This window comes from Lissotriton helveticus, chromosome 11 (genome assembly GCF_964261635.1).
Source record: "Lissotriton helveticus chromosome 11, aLisHel1.1, whole genome shotgun sequence".
In the NCBI taxonomy this organism is placed as follows: domain Eukaryota; kingdom Metazoa; phylum Chordata; class Amphibia; order Caudata; family Salamandridae; genus Lissotriton; species Lissotriton helveticus.
The window spans coordinates 1021274879-1021291941 of NC_136072.1; the positions used below are offsets into that span (position 1 = coordinate 1021274879).

At 46.9% G+C, this 17063-nt stretch overlaps 1 protein-coding gene across 1 annotated transcript in view; it reads right to left on the reverse strand.

The window, feature by feature from the left end:
• RPH3A (rabphilin 3A) overlaps positions 1-17063 on the reverse strand; it is a 1088002-nt gene that overhangs the window by 198437 nt on the left and 872502 nt on the right. Inside the window, exon 10 of the mRNA XM_078667417.1 lies at positions 2369-2428. Coding sequence (XP_078523543.1) covers positions 2369-2428 — 60 coding nt within the window. The remainder of the gene's footprint in view (positions 1-2368; positions 2429-17063) is intronic.

The window sequence follows — 17063 nt, forward strand, 5'->3', positions numbered from 1 at the left end:
GAAGGAGGAAGAGAAAGAGAAAGACGGAAAAAAGTCTCAAAGGGAGAAATCAGGAACATGCACGAGCGAGATAAAGGGGCAGGGTGCGTCTGGCAGTGGATTAAGAGGGGCTGAGGTTGGGTTAATATTGAAAAGTGTTGGGTTAATACTGAAAAGTGTTTGTTAACCCCTTTTTCTTTCAAAGAAATTCTCGTATTTATTACTAAGGTTACTCCCACATCTCTTCCATTATTCAATCATACATGTTCATTATTAATACCTCATTATCAACAGAATGTTTTATCCAGAAACGTGTTTTTACGCTCCCCTATTTGGTATAATCATCTCATTACCATAAATAATAAACCCTTGTTTTGAAGATCCTGGAGAAATAGAAACATTATTTGGGCTCAAGACATGTTTGATGGCATTTATCTTTGTTCCATTCCGCAATTCCAAGCTCCCTTTAAGTGCCCTTGTTCATTTTTACAGAGATTTTTGATTCTGATGGGAGTGATTTTAGATGTTTTCTATTCCCTTCCTTCCAAAGACTCTCTCTCTACACAAGATCCACTTCTTAAAATGTTGCGAGTACTTCCAAAGGCTTCCCTGATTTATAAATATTTCTCTTCCGCTGATCCGGAGAGATCTATGACTAAGATGGAACTTGCTTGGGAGACGGATTTGGGTTGTGAATGGAGCATTGATTTATGGAATAAGATATGGGCTAGATCCTTAAAAATATCTAGATCAGCTTCTACCACCCAATATATGTTTTATCTCTATCACAGATTATTTTATACTCCCATCTCCATAGCTCACTTTACACACACTAGCAATAAGACTTGTGCCTCCCCTCTAGCTGATTTATTCCACCTTTTGTTCTTATGTCCCCATGTAGCTTCCTTTTGGTCACAAATCTGGCCCCGCATGTCAACTATTTTTAATTTAAATATTCCTATATCAAATATTCTTCTTTTTATGGGGAGCTTATCGGATTCCTTGAACTTATCTCATGAAAAATGATTGTTTGATTTGATGTTAGCTTTAGCTTTTCAGCATATTACAATAAATTGGAAATGATCAACAAAACTTTCTATCAAAACCTGGTGGAACATCGTCTGTCACTATCATAGATTGGATACTGACTTTGCCTCCAGTTGCAATCCACATGTAAATAGAGACCTATTTTGGTTACCACTAACTACATATCTGAATACGTTTTCAATTTGTCAAATTTCTCGCAATAGTTCTGTAAACTTCCAACCTCCATGATTGTGTTTCTCCTTTCTCCTTTTTTTTCTCTCTATTTGCTTAACTTTAGGATTATTGTATTAGTTTACTTACCTGTAAGATGGTTGTATTATTGTGCAATTAAGATATTATACTTGTTTTGATTCTTTAGAGTATTATTATTATTCGTTCTCTTGCCGAAAAGTTGTTTTCTTTTCTATATTTCCCTCTTTCCCTCCCTTTCTTCCCCCCTGCTCTTATATAATCTTTAAAAATGTAAACAGCTTTCTACGATATTCCATTGCCTATTTGTGTCTCAAATGTTCATTATTCAGCTGTTGGCCTATATCTTTGTATAACTGTTATTCAAACACAGCTTGTTAAACATAAAAAAAGAGAATGGCTGAGGTGGGTTCCAGAAAAGAAAAAAGCTGGGCCTGAAAGGTAACACACTAGTTTTGTAGATAACTACTTCAGATGAGTAAAACACGCCATTAAACATAACAACCCATTAATTACATATCAACCAGCTCACCATTTTAAACAACCCTGGCCCTAATTGCAAGAGCCCCAGAGAACATACACCTGATATTAGCCAGGTTTAAATCCAGGACAACTTTATGCTTCTTATGAAGTTCCACATCAACCAAAGATCGACATTTCTAATTATACAGTACCTCCTCAATCTACTGTATATGGTGAGAAATAGTGCATCAAATATTTCATTCTGTAATTAAATATCTTCTCTCAAACATCAATTAATAAGTACAGGAACTAGTTCCTTTATATATATGAATGTGGTCTAACCAGTCCTCTCGCTTGATAAGGGCCCAACCCCATTCTATGCATTCATCAACCAAGGAGAAGTTGGCAACCATATCATACATAGTTTCCTGCATCATCAGCTAATGGCAAACATTCTGGACGAATTTTAAAGGAATGAACTTAAAGGGGACTGCGTTTACTTACTGTGACGAGTGTATGTTAAAAGGGAAAATTATAGAAAAATGGATAAAGAAACAATCTATTGCATGATTACTATTTCAATTTAAAGAAAATCTGCCCAGCCCACAATTTGACATTTTTGGCAAGAAAAGCAAACAACCCAACTCCAACCCTAAGATATAAGTGCCCATTTCAATTCATATTTTCTTACTTTGCCTTTCTGGATATCTTCCAGCTTGGCCTGGTCCAGGCCTACCACCAGCTGAAGGGGCTAGAAAAAAAGGGAACTTAGTTACGCTGCAGGTCATCATAAGAAACTAGAAATAGCTGCTGTGAATTATTTTTTTTAAATGCAATAACCATTGCCTTTATTTATACAGATTGTAAGTTGAAATGGTGCAACAAATCGAAAGAAAGACCCAAGTCCCAGAGGATCTCTATGTTTGTTCAGCAGTATGAGTGGATCAAATCCAATGCCAAGCTACAATGAACTAAATTACACTCATATCCGCAAGCACTGTAGCCTATCTCCTCTATATACTTTGAGTAACTCGTATATGTGTCCAAGTTATAGTCCAAAGGAGTAGGGTTCTTCAATTTCTTTTACTAGGACATAAGTCAGCCAATGGGTTTTGTCTCAACATATGCTGGGATTCTTCAGGGTAAATAATGCGAGGTACTCCTACAGCCTCAAAGTCTAAAACAAACTCTCAAGGTCATGTGTGCTTAATTTGACAGTCAAAGCATGATCCTAGTGCAGATCAAAGATCAAGTGCAAAGGGTGTGCAGTAAATGGGAATTCCTATGCAAACAGAAAAGTGAGGGCAGTAAATTGCAACGAATATATAATTTCACACGATCTAGGTAATTTTGAAATACAGGTACCATTCATACGATGAGTACCATTATGTCCACATATCATCTGGTAGAATTTCTCTAAGAACTTTAGTAAGCTGCAAGATTTTGGTGTGCGGTATTATCATTCCAGTCAATGACAAAGATCTTGCACAGTTATTGTTCTTCCTCAGATATGGTGTGATGCAGTCCCTCTTGGAAACAGCACCGTATGCAGCATATGAGTTTTCAATAAGGGTCGAACCCATTTAGTTTCAGGTGTTGCTCCAATGTAGTTACTGTGATAACAGTTGAACTTGATTCTAGGTTTTGTAGGGTAATTCAATTTAAGGTGTGCCTTTACAAATGATACACATTAGTAAGTAGGCACGTGGGTATGAACCAGGGGGAGGTTAATAGGAAAAACAGCATCAGATAATTCATCTGCGCATCCACCCTTCTATAGACGAGTAGCTTCACCAATGAGAAAACAAGGGTGATTTCTCCCAGATGTAGCCCTCATCAAGAGAGACCTAGCCCTGCAGTTATATATGTCTCCCCATGGGTGACAGGCGGTGAGCACAACCTTCTGAGCTAGAAGAGCTAAACAGGATGAGGAGGACCGAAATACTCTGACTCCCTTCTTGAGATCTGGCACACCTTCCGCCATGTTGTATGCAGGATGAGTGCTCCATCTCTGTGCTCTTTTATCTGTGATGCTGGAGAAGCGAGAGGCAAATGTGGCTCTGTAAGGCTGGCCACCTTCTCCCTCTGCCAGGAGGGAAACGCCCAGCACTACAGTGGACTTGACAGCATTGTAAGTGTAGTTCCTACTGTTTCAGACCAAAAATATGGAAGAGAAGCAAAAATGTATGTTCCTTTTTGGTGGGTGATTTAGTTTAATAGCTTTCCAACTATAAAAGTATAGTCTAGGTGCGGGCGTAACTGGCATAATTCTCTCTAGTGTAAATACGCGTAAATGTTCCGCAAAATTACTCGCAATCACGTGAGAAGCCAAGTAGAGCATTTAGAGTTATTTTCTTAGCGCAAGATACATTCTCGCATCCAAAAAGGGTTTAAGGATGAAAGTTTCATGATGTGAAAATGTCTGGCCAGTGTAATGTAGTCAATGGAGAGTGCCCAGTGACCACACTGGTCAGGCACTAGGACCAGCCTGAGGGAAGGCCGAGGGCGGGAGGAAAGGGAGGAGCTGGGGGAAGAAAGGGCAGTTCACTTCTGACCACCATGCCTGTAGGTCATGAATAAAGAAGCTCCTTACTGAAGCCATTGTCCGCGTGGTTACTGAGTCACCAACGACTCTACAACTGGCGACGAGGATAAACGCAGCCTGCGCGTGTGCATAGCCACTGCAGCGACAGTGCACTGCAGTGCAGCGCCCACCGAGTGCCCACCTCGTCGGCGACGGCGGACTAGAAGCGCCCACCGAGTGCCCACCTCGGCGGCGACAGCAGACCAGAGGAGCGCCCACCGAGTGCCCACCTCGGCGGCAGAAGAGACCCTGGAGAGCGCCTACCGAGTGCCCACCTCGGCGGCAGAAGAGACCCTGGAGAGCGCCTACCGAGTGCCCACCTCGGCGGCAGAAGAGACCCTGGAGAGCGCCTACCGAGTGCCCACCTCAGCGGCAGAAGAGACCCCGGAGAGCGCCCACCGAGTGCCCACCTCGGCGGCAGAAGAGACCCTGGAGAGCGCCTACCGAGTGCCCACCTCGGCGGCGGAAGCGTGGCAAGACCATCACCCACCGAGTGCCCACCTCGGCGGTGAAAAGGAAAGAAGACTGCCTGTTACCTGTGGCGTCCCCAGCGGCGGATCCCCGGTCCCGGTGAGTGAAGACGCCGACCCAGCCAGCAAAAACGAGACTCCCGGCTGCAAATTGAATGAGATCGGCCGAAATCCCGCCGAAAACGAGATTCCCGGCGGCCATCTTGAAGTCAGGCAGTCTCGACCAATCCCCTGCGAGGGATTTCCGGCGGCCATTTTAAGGTCAGGCTAAGGCCCTAAAGTAACAAACAAGCACTGGCGAGTGCATCACAGACAATAAACAAGCACTGGCGAGTGCAACAAAGAAAACAAACAAGCACTGGCGAGTGCAACGGAAAAAAAACAAGCACTGGCGAGTGCGCCGCAGATACCAAACAAGCACGGGTGAGTGCAACGAGGCCGGACAAGAGAGTGTACACGGACTGAAATAAACGTCAGGCGCCACGAGCAAACAATGGCCGACACTGCCCCTGAGAGCACGTCGAGAGCATCTCTCCTGCGGCGCCCCGAACCCCTCATTATTGAATCTGGCAGGAGCATGAGCCTGCGGTGGCAAGAATGGATTGAAGACTTTGACGACTTCATAAAAGCATCCAAGATAACTGACGAGGAAGGACAACTCCTTTTCCTCAGGAACCTGATTGGCAGGGACAGAGGCCGGGTCCTGAAAGAACTGCCAAAAGAATCGCTGGAGTCTTACACAAAAGCACGGGAAGCCCTGGACGGTAAATTCCTACACAAAAAGAACGTCGACTATGAGCGGTACACCCTCAACAGAGCTGTGCAAGAGAGAGGTGAACGAATGGAGGAGTTTGTGACTCGTCTGAACCGCCTAGCGAAACACTGCGAGTTTGACAAGTTTTCAAAGGAAGACGCTCTGCGACTAAGAGTCATAGAAGGCTGCCTCTCCGAACCATTGAGACGTAAGCTACTGAAGAAAAGCTACACACTAGCACAAATCGTGGACATGACGAGAGTAGAGGAGCAAGCTGACGATTACGCAAAAAGCATGGAAAGCGGGAAAAGCGAGAGACCGGAACAAGCCTTCAGGATGCAATCTCGGCACGAACATAGGCGGTCTCCGCCACGAGATCGCTCGTTCAGGTTTAAGAAACACCACCACCAGTCCCACAAAGGGCACAAAGACACGAGATACACGAAAGGACGCTCGGACAAGCACACCAAATGTTCCCGATGCGGCTACGACTATCCACATGCAGATGCATGCCCAGCGCTGGGTGAGCAATGCCGGAAATGTGGGAGAGACAACCATTTTGAAAGTATGTGCGGGGCAGTGCCGAAGAGTGATCACAAGGGAAGACACCGACGATACCCAGACAGTCGCCATCAGGTCAGGGCTGTCGAAGCCAAACGAGACTCATCTTCTGGGTCGTCACAATCAAGCGACCGCTCCTGCAGGACATGTCAGTCTCGGCGATCATCCTCAAGAGGATCTCAATCTCCACCACCCGTTCCCCGAAAAGAATACCTCAATCGGGTGGCAGACCTTGACCAACTAAAGGAATACCCGCGCCTGGATATCAACATTGGCTCTCACCCCACGCAGTTTGTGCTCGATAGTGGGGCAACGCTAAACTATCTACCAGCCGCTGAATATCACCGGATGAATCCTCCGCCCGAACTAATGGAGGCCCATGTGCAGGTGTACACGTGGATGGCTGAAGAGCCACTGACATGCCTGGGAAAGTTCGAAACTGACCTTTCATATGAAGGTCAGACAATACCAGCGTACATCCATGTCATTGAAGGGCCCGAAGCCGACTGCCTCCTGAGCCTGGCAACTGCCGAACGGCTGAAACTGGTAGATATCCTATTTCGAGTCACTGACATACCAGCACTCATCCGAAAATTCCCAAAGCTGTTCCAAGGCCTAGGAAAACTGAAGAACTGTCAAATAAAACTACATATAGATGACCAAGTCACGCCGGTGGCGCAACACCACCGAAAAATCCCATTTCATCTACAAGAAGCCGCAGAGACGGAACTCAGAGACCTGCTAGAAGCAGACATCATCGAGAGAACGGAAGGGCCGACCCCGTGGGTCTACCCGGTCGTGGTAGTCCCAAAGAAAGGAGAAACGGGCCGAGTTCGTCTGTGTGTAGACATGAGAGCGCCCAATACGGCCATTGAAAGAGAGACATCCTGGATCACACATCAGTGACATGATCACGTCCCTCAACGGAGCAAAGATATTTTCAAAACTGGACCTCAACAAAGGATACCATCAACTAGAGTTGCATGAAAGGTCTAGATACATCACAACATTCTCGACACATCTTGGCCTATTCAGATACAAGAGACAAGTTTCGGAGTGTCATCAGCGGCAGAGATATTCCAAGAAGCCATCCGGAGAACAATACACCACATCCCACAGGTTCTGAACTACAGTGATGACATCCTCGTATACGGAGCAACGACAGCTGAACACACCAAAGCGCTGAATCAGGTCTGTCAGGCACTGATGGACGCGAACCTCACACTTAACGAAGCTAAATGTGAACTGCACAAACCAACACTAAAGTTCTTTGGACACCTATTCTCTGGAAATGGAATGAAACCTGACCCAGAAAAGGTAGCAGCGCTAAACGACACGCCAAGCCTGAAGGACGTGGGCGATATACGCTCGTTCCTAGGTATGGCCAGCTACTGCTCCAGATATATTCCCGACTAGGCTACATTAAGCTACCCGCTGAGGAAGCTCACCAAACAAGGGCAATCCTTCCAGTGGTCCACCCAGTGTGAAGGAGCATTTCGTGAAATTAAGAGAACTGTTGAATCAGCAAAGAACTTAGCATACTTCAACCCCACAATGAAGACGGAGATAACGGTAGACGCCAGTCCGGTAGGACTAGGAGCCATCCTAGCACAGTATGACAGGGAAGAAGACCAAAGGCACACAGTAGCGTATGCGAGCAGAAGCCTGACGGACACAGAGAGAGCCTACTCGCAACCAGAAAAAGAAAGCCTGGCGGTTGTCTGGGCGTGTGAACACTTCCACATCTTCATCTTTGGGAAGCACTTCACACTCATAACAGATCATCAGGCCCTAATTACAATCTTTGGAAACCCGAAAGCAAAAATGACACCAAGAATAGAGCGGTGGGGCCTAAGACTGCAAGAGTACACATACACCATCATCCACAAGCCAGGCAAAGATGCAAACCCGGCCGACTACATGTCACGACACCCCATCAAAGACAACAAACCAGAACAATCAATAGCGGACGAATACATTCACTTCATAGTGAATCAAGCGAGGCACCCGGCTGTACCTCTGGATGCCATCTGCGACGCAACACAAACGGATGCCACCTTGCAAGAAGTGAAAAACATGATCCAAACCAACGGCTGGAGACACCAGTCAAGCAATGGACAAAACGACACGGACATGGCGGCATTCAAACATGTCCATGAAGACCTGTCGATCGCCTCCAATGGACTCATTCTACGAGACAAGAGAATAGTAATACCACGACAACTCAGACAAAGAGTCATCAACTTAGCGCATGAAGGACATCAGGGTGTGGTAGCTACAAAAAGAGCACTCCGCGAAAGGGTCTGGTTCCCAACCCTAGATCAGATGGTGGAGGCGACATTGAAGGACTGCCCGCAATGTCAACTCGTAAGTCGTCCGGACCCCCCTGCACCGCTACAAATGTCCCCACTACCGGAGGGCGTCTGGCAACACATTGCCATTGATTTCTTCGGGCCAATCAAATCGGGCCAATATGTCCTAGTTATCATGGACGAATACTCCAGATTCCCCATCGCCCAACTGTGCGCCTCCACGAAAGCATCAAGAACCATACCCATCCTAGATGAGGTCTTCGCCGCATGGGGAATCCCCCTAGTGGTGAAGTCGGACAATGGACCACCGTTTAATAGCCACGACTTTGCTGAGTTCGCACAACACCTCAACTTCACACACCGCAAGATCACGCCACTATGGCCACAGGCCAATGGAATGATTGAACGCTTCATGGCCACGATCAAGAGGACCCTCCAGCAAGCAGAAATCACCGGAAGGCGCCTACAGACAGCACTTGACGAGGTGCTGCGGGCCTATAGAAACACGCCCCACTCTACCACGGGCAAATGTCCCGCTACCGTCATGCTAGGACGCCCAGTGCGCACCAGAATACCAATGATGAACCTGACTGCGCCAGAACTGGATACTGACTCTGATCACGAAGAGATCGCGGCAAGAGACAAAGAAAAGAAGGAAAAGATGAAAGACTATGCGGATGAACGACGTCACGCGGCCCCCCCGCAAATAAAAGAAGGAGACTGGGTGCTGGCGAGACAAGAGCAGCACCGGAAGACGGACTGTCGATACAACGAGGTTCCCCTCTAAGTGATCCAACAAAAGGGAACCATGATCACAGCGGAGGCCGAAGGGAAGAGACTCACCAGAAATGTGACATACTTCAAAAAGTGCGGACCCAATGTCACCGAGTTACTGGCCGATCCCAAACTGGAGCCAGAAGACCAAGAGACACTGACAACCAACAGCTCATTGCCCAGGGGGATCACTGACGAGCATGAGAGTGACAACTCTGACCCCCAAGCACGCCCCAGACGTGTGATTAAGAAACCATCGCGTCTGATTGAAGAACCTTAAAGAAACGAACTCGTGACTTGACCAGGGACAATGTCATTGTGTCATCATCCACCGGGGGGGGGAGATGTAATGTAGTCAATGGACAGTGCCCAGTGACCACACTGGTCAGGCACTAGGACCAGCCCGAGGGAAGGCCGAGGGCGGGAGAAAAGGGAGGAGATGGGGGAAGAAAGGGCAGTTCACTGCTGACCACCATGCCTGTAGGTCATGAATAAAGAAGCTCCTTACTGAAGCCATTGTCCGCGTGGTTACTGAGTCACCAACGACTCTACAGCCAGTGCAGCAGCTTGGGATCCCTTCCCCATCCCCCGCCCCATGTGAGGTGATGTCCGGCAATTCTCCAGCAAACAGAGAGCATGCAGATTGTGTCTTGTACACAGCTGCTGCTTAGGCATGTGGAGTTTATGGGAGTACCAAAACATAATGTGTATTTGTAAAGCACACGTTCACCGCGACGGTTATCTGGATGCTGAAAAACAGATTTGTAATGTTACCCGACTCATTGGAACTCATTTCATTGACATAGCAGGGATGAAAGGCGGAGTGGAGCCGCCAGGATCTAAACCTGTGACCATGAGGTCAAACAAAGGATCCTCAGTAGAGACATTAGTCCTCTAAGCCTCCAGACCCGGCACATGGGACTATGTCCTGCAGCTAACTCAGCCTGAGTCGGATGGGTGTGGAAAGCTTGTGCTCCTCCTTTGATCTGTAAAGCAAGGCTGGACGTAAAAAGGGCACGTCCCCTACTGCTAACAAATCCAGCCTGTGTGCAGAGCCTGCCACAGCACTAACAATAAATACAGACTCCTTTGCCTATTGGTACAGATAGGGAAAGAGGAAAACACTCGAGGACAGGATCTACACATACCAAATGGATTTCCTTTGGGCTGATACAACATGTAAATTACACTTCCAAAAAGGCAATGAATGAAGGAGGCTGACAACAGCACCACTGTAAGTATTATGTTTCTTTATTAAATAAGCTCTGGCTAACAGCTAAAGGCATCTTTATGCCAGCCTTAACAAAGTATGGCCTACTGGTAGGGTTATGGTATTTATCACAACTTTGAACTATTCAAAAAGTGACAGCAAGAGTGACTTCTGTCTCACTATGAAAAAATATCGAGTATAACATGGTTCCACTCTCTAGCCTTCAATGAGAGAGTTTTGCTGATGGAGCTAAAGTGTGGAAAGTCGTGTTACTGGACAATTCATCCCAATCCACAGATTCCAAGTTATGGAGTAATTCTGCCTTACAAGGCGTCATAATGCATCTCCCCACTGCAATAACTTTCCGCCGTCAAGTAGTACACCTGATTTATTGCCGATCTCTAAATGATGCCGTCCGTACAGAACCTCTAAGAAAAACGAGTACTTTTACAGAACACTACCCCCACATCATATTTTTTTACCCAAGCTGCAAAAGCAATTGGAAAATTGTACATCTTGCGAAATGGAGTTTCACAAAATTAACTTCTGTAAAGTGGAAACCCTGCTGCTTTCCACAAGGGGGGTCTAATTTCCGGAGATGTTTTGAAGCAATTTGGAAAATGTGTTACTGAAGTTTCTCATCATTAGAAAATATGTGGTCTCTGAACAAAATGAAGCAGAGGAATCTTTTGTATGTCCCTTCACTAAGAAACATTATCTGAAAGGAATTTGATTTTCTCATATCAGTGCAGTTCTAGTCTATGAGCAATGTGCTCTCTACAGTGCCTGGATGTCTCTAACTACCTTCCCTTCCTGGCACATACAGACATGTAAGTTACATACCTGAATGGTGGATCTATACCAAAGTTATGCACAATGTTTACAAAACAGTATAATCCCACAATGGAATTTAATTCAGTTGAAATGGATTCAAGTGTGTGAGATTAAATTCAATTCATATGTTGATTCTTTACATTACTCAATTTTCAGAGAACACATATGGCGTGATTTCCCCTGACTTTTTGCTTCAACCTCCTGCATTTTTTATGGCATACTGAATTTAGTTTTTGCTGGCTTATTTGCTTTGGGCACTTTGCCACTGCAGATCAGTGTCAAAGTGCAAGTGCTCCCTGTATAAATTGTTATTATGATTGGTTATCCATGATTGGCATATTTGATTTACTGGTAAAGTGCACTGTTTGTGCCCAGGGACTGTAAATCAAATGCTACTAGCAGGCCTGCAGCACCGATTGTGCAACCCACATGAGTAGCCCTGTAATCATTTCTCAGAACTCAAACTACAGTGTCTGAGCGCAGTTTTAAACTCATGTCGATATGGCAAGTGCACCCACTTGCCAAGCCCTAACCATTCCTTCCTTTATACGTAAGGCACCCCTATGGTAGGCCCAAGGTACTCCCATGGGCAGGGTGCAACGTATGTGAAAGGTAAGGCATGGTCTGGTGTGTGTAACATGTCCTGATAGTGAAATACAGTGTACTTTGTTTTTCACTTTTGAAAGTCTATCTGTCCCATACGGATATGGGAGTTGCTGTATAACATCTTAGAAGTATAACTTTCCATTGGGACAATATAGAAAAGTGAAGTTTAGGCTCTCTGAACTCAGAATTTATTCAACACATCTTTTTAGGAAGATGTTTTTTAAATTGTGTGTATGGAAATGCCACTTTTAGAAAAGTACTAACGCTGGGCACAAACTTGTGCACCCTTCTGTCGCACTGGTATGTGGGAAAGATCCCTCAAATTGAAACATTCAATGACGAAGAGCCATTTAGGCTCGAAATGCATTGGGAATATACAATGAGTCCTCTCTGTTGTACGTTTTACCTTGACCTTTATTTGAACGTGTTTCTGTGAAATGGCTTCACAGGCGCTCAGTAGACATATGAAGATAATTAAATAAAGAAACAAGATGGAACTTCGCTGTCTCTGCAGTGATTCAATAAAGTTTTGAAGAGTGATGGGATAAGAAATCGCATTAACACTGGCATTAAGTGTTGGAATAGGACAAATTTACTATGAATGTTTCAATTCAATTTCAATTCAATCATCTTTATTCGATCATATAAAAAGATCATAAAAGCACAATATAAATAGGTCATATTAAAATTATTTTGAAAAAAAAAGAAAAGTAGGCATTTTCTTATTTAACCATTCTGTGTGCCTCTGCTGGTTTGCGTATTGACTGTCTGGTTTTGGGGTAACAGGGGCTGGGGATGTGCATTCACTGTATACAGCCACAAGGGGGGTTGAGTAAAGTCATGCCTTTCCTGCGTGACCCATTGCTGAACTGAATCGCTCTTGTCAGCATTTAGAGTGGTGGGAGGAGTTTCACTTGCACCTGAATAGGCTCTGTCTCCTTTGCACAATGCGGTCTCGACCTCCTGTGGTCATGCTGCCCCAGTGAGGACAGAACTGTTTTGGACTGGGCTCAGAGACCCTTACCACAAAGAGAACAAAGACAAAAGGGGTATAAGTAGTGGACTTTATACCCCTAAAAATTAGATCACTTCTGGACTCAAGAGGTACCTTTGCTAAGGAAAAGGCTGGAGGGCTGTAAGGAGGAGTACTGCCCCTTTGCTGTGTGGGCTTTGCTAGCTTGGCCTGCAGTTTCTGCTTCTGCCAAGGAAAAGACAAAGACTGCAACTTTGCTGTGAACCTGTTTGAAGAAGAATCTCCAAGTGCTTTTGTGTGCTAGCCTCCTGATCGGAAGTCTCAGGGACACTAACACTTCACCACCAGCTCCCCTGAACTCCACTGCTGGGACATCTGACCTGCCAAAAATTTATTCTCAGAGGCAGCTCCTCCACAATGGCGGAGGATAGTCACTCCACTGCCTGGCATAGAGCCAGCAAATGAAAAATAAAACTATGTTCTTACATTGTTTTATTTTACATTTACCGGCTCTTAGCCTGCACTGTTGGGAGGGGTTGGGCCAAGGCATGGGAGGGGGGATGAGGAGTTCTAGTGCATTCCACTCCCTAAGTGCTCATGTGTTTGTACAGCTGTCTCAGTCCAACCAAAACACACAAGCGCACTTAGGTTTTCTACAGCCCAGCTACATTGAGCAGTCGGGCTGGAAAAACCCCACAGACTCCCTGGTCTGAGCAGGGCGTATTTCCTGCCATGCAGCTCAATTCGAAAGGGTACAGTGGGTCTGTCCCTGGGGCTACTGGGAGCAGACAGGAAGGGAGGAGGGGCAAAGAGAACTGACACTGGAGGGGGCCTGCAGCAAAAGGTAAGTTTAAAAATATATATATTTTGGATTCCCCTCAGCGCGACACCTCCTGCTTGACCTCACCCGCCCCACCTCCCTTTTGTTTATTGCAGCCACAGCTGGTTATTCCTGCTGTTGATAGCTAGAGGAAACTTAACATCTTCCGTGCGGGGGTAATTCCCCTGCTTTGCTGGGGGGCGGAGGGGACGCGCACAGAGCCCCGGTGCTCATGACGAGCTCAGCTCGTCATGAGGCACAGTGCTCGTGTGCTCATGACGAGCTGAGCTCGTCATGACCACACCGGTTTCCGTGGAACGCTCAGCACAGCAAGGGAATTATCCCCGCATGCGAGCGTTCCACGGCTCAGGAAGAGCTCAGCTCGTCATGAGCATAGGAGCACCGTGCCTCATGATGAGCTGAGCTCGTCATGAGCACGGAAGGGGTTAAAGAAAGCAACAAAAAAACAATTCTGCTGTCGCCATTGACTCCGCGACCTGCACCAAGGACAGGGCCGCCCCTGGGAAGTGCATGACACCCCCCCATCTGCACCGCAGCTCTGATGCAGTTTAACGCATGCAGTTATCGGCCTTCCCAACGCAAGCACTCGCACCAACACTGTCACTGCCAGCATACCGTTATCCCGAAGCCGACAACTGACAAGGGTGACTTCACAAACTCTTCGACTTCACATCGCCTCAGCGGAACCAACACCTCATCCCCGCCGACTTCCCCTCTCCTGGACTCGACAAATCGCCTCCTCGCGGATGCGAGGTCTCGCCTACCCATGGCAACCAGGCAACCGGCCTCGACCTCCGCACCAACACCTGACCTCCACGACGTTGTGCATCATCCATGCTATTGTTTGGGGATCCGTGTAACTCCGCGCCCGATGCCGCGCACCTCGTGGTCGGCGCCATACTTTGGATTTGTGCCTGTCACGACGTCGTAATAGCCCCTTGTGGAGGTATTTGTTTACTAAAAGCTTTGTTTTGGAAATACCTGTTTTTAAGAGCTATTTTAATAATTGTATGTTGGAGTTTTGTTGTTTTGGTCTTGTTTGGTTTAGATAAAATATACTCTTATTTTTCTAAACTTGTGTGGTGTCCATTTGTGGTGTTTTCACTGGGTTACTGTGTGTTTTGAATACAAATACTTTACACATTGCCTTTGGAATAAGCCTGTCTGCCCGTGCGAAGCTACCAAGGGGGTGAGCAGGGGCTATCGAAAGTGTGTATCCCCCTTACCCTGAATAGAAGCAAGGGTCCCTACATGGACAAAGGTACATACTTATGCCAACTAGAGATCCCGATTTCTAACAATATACTTTCCCATGCAGTCCTTCTCAGTACCTGACTGCTATATGATTTTTGTAGGTAGTTAACTCAATATCTCTTACAGTTCTGCTATGAATGGCAGCCCTAGCTGAATTTGAATGCAGAAAAAGTCCATTACACTGCAATGAAGTGAAATATGGTAAGCAAATGGATTATCTTTTGCAAATGTTGGAACGGTTTGGTGATTTTGTGCACTTTGCAACACCATTGAAGATTCACCTGTGTGAGAAAGTGCCCTCTTTCTGCATGGTTGCCCCCACTGTTTGCTAAATTGCTGATGTGCTTTGACTGAGTGTGACCTGGGCTCCTGCTAAGCAGGTAACCAGGACCTATGTTCTTTCCCTAAAACTGCACTGAAGCCTAAACGCAATTGTCATCTCTGACCACAGGTCAGCCCCTGGTAAATGGTACCACAGGTACCCAGGGCACTATGACCAAAGAAGGCCTCTAAGAGCTTCAGCACTTATTGTGCCACCCTTAGAGGTCTTGTACCATTACACTCACACACTGCCTTTTCAGGCTGCATATGCTGGTGCAGAACAAAGTGAAGAGTCGACATTGTACACATCTATGTGTGCCATGCCTACAACCCACTGCCCTGGCATAGTTCAGCCACCCCTCTAGCTGGGTGCACTATATAAGTGGTGAGGGTACAGGTGCATGAGCACTGTACCCCTACAGTGTCTAATTCCATTCTTAGACCTTGTAAGTGCAGTGCTGTCATTAAGAGTATATGGTGCTGGGAATTTGTCATTATGAACTCCACAGCACCATAATGGAAACACTGAAAACTGAGATGTTTGGTATCAAACTTCTCAGCACATTAAACCCACACTGATGCCAGTGTGGGATTTAATGAAAAATGCATACAGATAGCTTCTTAGAGATGCCCCGTGACACATAACCTACCACTAGTGTCCAGGGTGAGTGGCTGCTTTCAGCTGCCACCACCAGACATGTTTCTGGACCCCTGGGTCGAGAGCTGCTGCTCTCTGGGGCCTGAAACAATGCATATCCTGGGACAAGGTGCTAAGCTTCCCACCCCCCCAGGATGGGCAGGGTTCATGAAGGGGAAGCTTCAAAGGCTTGCCGCCTTTGTGAGCTTCTCCAGGCCACTTGCTGCTCTCAGCAACTGGTCCCCACTGGTTCTGACCTCACTTTGGGCGGGACAACCGGCTGGAAAAACAAGTGAGGAAGAGGGGTTAGCCCACCTCTGCCAACTCCACCCCTCAGTTGGAGGAGGCGAGGTGAAGCACAACTCTCAGTCCATGCCATCTTGAAGATGGGGGGCCTCAGCCAACCAGGGACAGGCTCATGCCCCCCTCCCACTGGATGGTGGCATAATAAGGGGTATACCCACTCCAGAGAAGGGACCCATTGGTCCCTACCTTTTACCTACCTTTAACACCCCTAAATCTAGTATTTAGGGGCACCCCTGAACCTTGCTTCCTCAGAAAAGAAGAAACTACAAGAAGAAGGATCGAACAGCCGTTCAGCAGCTAACAATAGGAACGCGCCCACTGACTTGGCCCCAGCCCTGCTGGCCTGTCTCCCCCTCGAACCTGCTCCTGTGAAATCCCGGTGTGTCCACTAGCCAGCAACCTCGAAAACCCCGGAGGACCTGCCTACCTTCAACCGCAAATACTTTGTTTCCTGTAAACACCTGGTTTGTTCGTCTGCAACCTCTGGCCTTGGCCGGAAACCGCAAATCCGCACCACTTTGCCCCCGCCGTCCACGGCCCGAGCTCAAGTGGGCAAACACCACGAGGAGGTCACCCCAGCAATCCTAACCCGAGATCCAGCAACCCCTGACCTGCTTCAAGCCTACAGCCAAAGCCTGCAGCCTAAATCCAGAAGGCCTCCCCAACCGCAACCAGGAGCTAGTAAGAAGATTCGACCCTAAAAGGCACCCCTGCACCCGACACCCCAAGGCCTTGTGTTCCCAAACCTACGGTGCCTAGCCAACCCCTAAACTCCCAACTTACATCTCGAAGTGGTGGTCACACTTAGATGACCTTCGTCCCCAAGCCTGCATTGCCTTTGCAAACCGGTGGTTCCCTATTGAAAACAACAGGGTGCCCAACTTCAAAATAGCACCCTGCACCCGGCCGCCCTAGTGCCACTGAGGGTGCACCTTTGGTGCTACTTTGT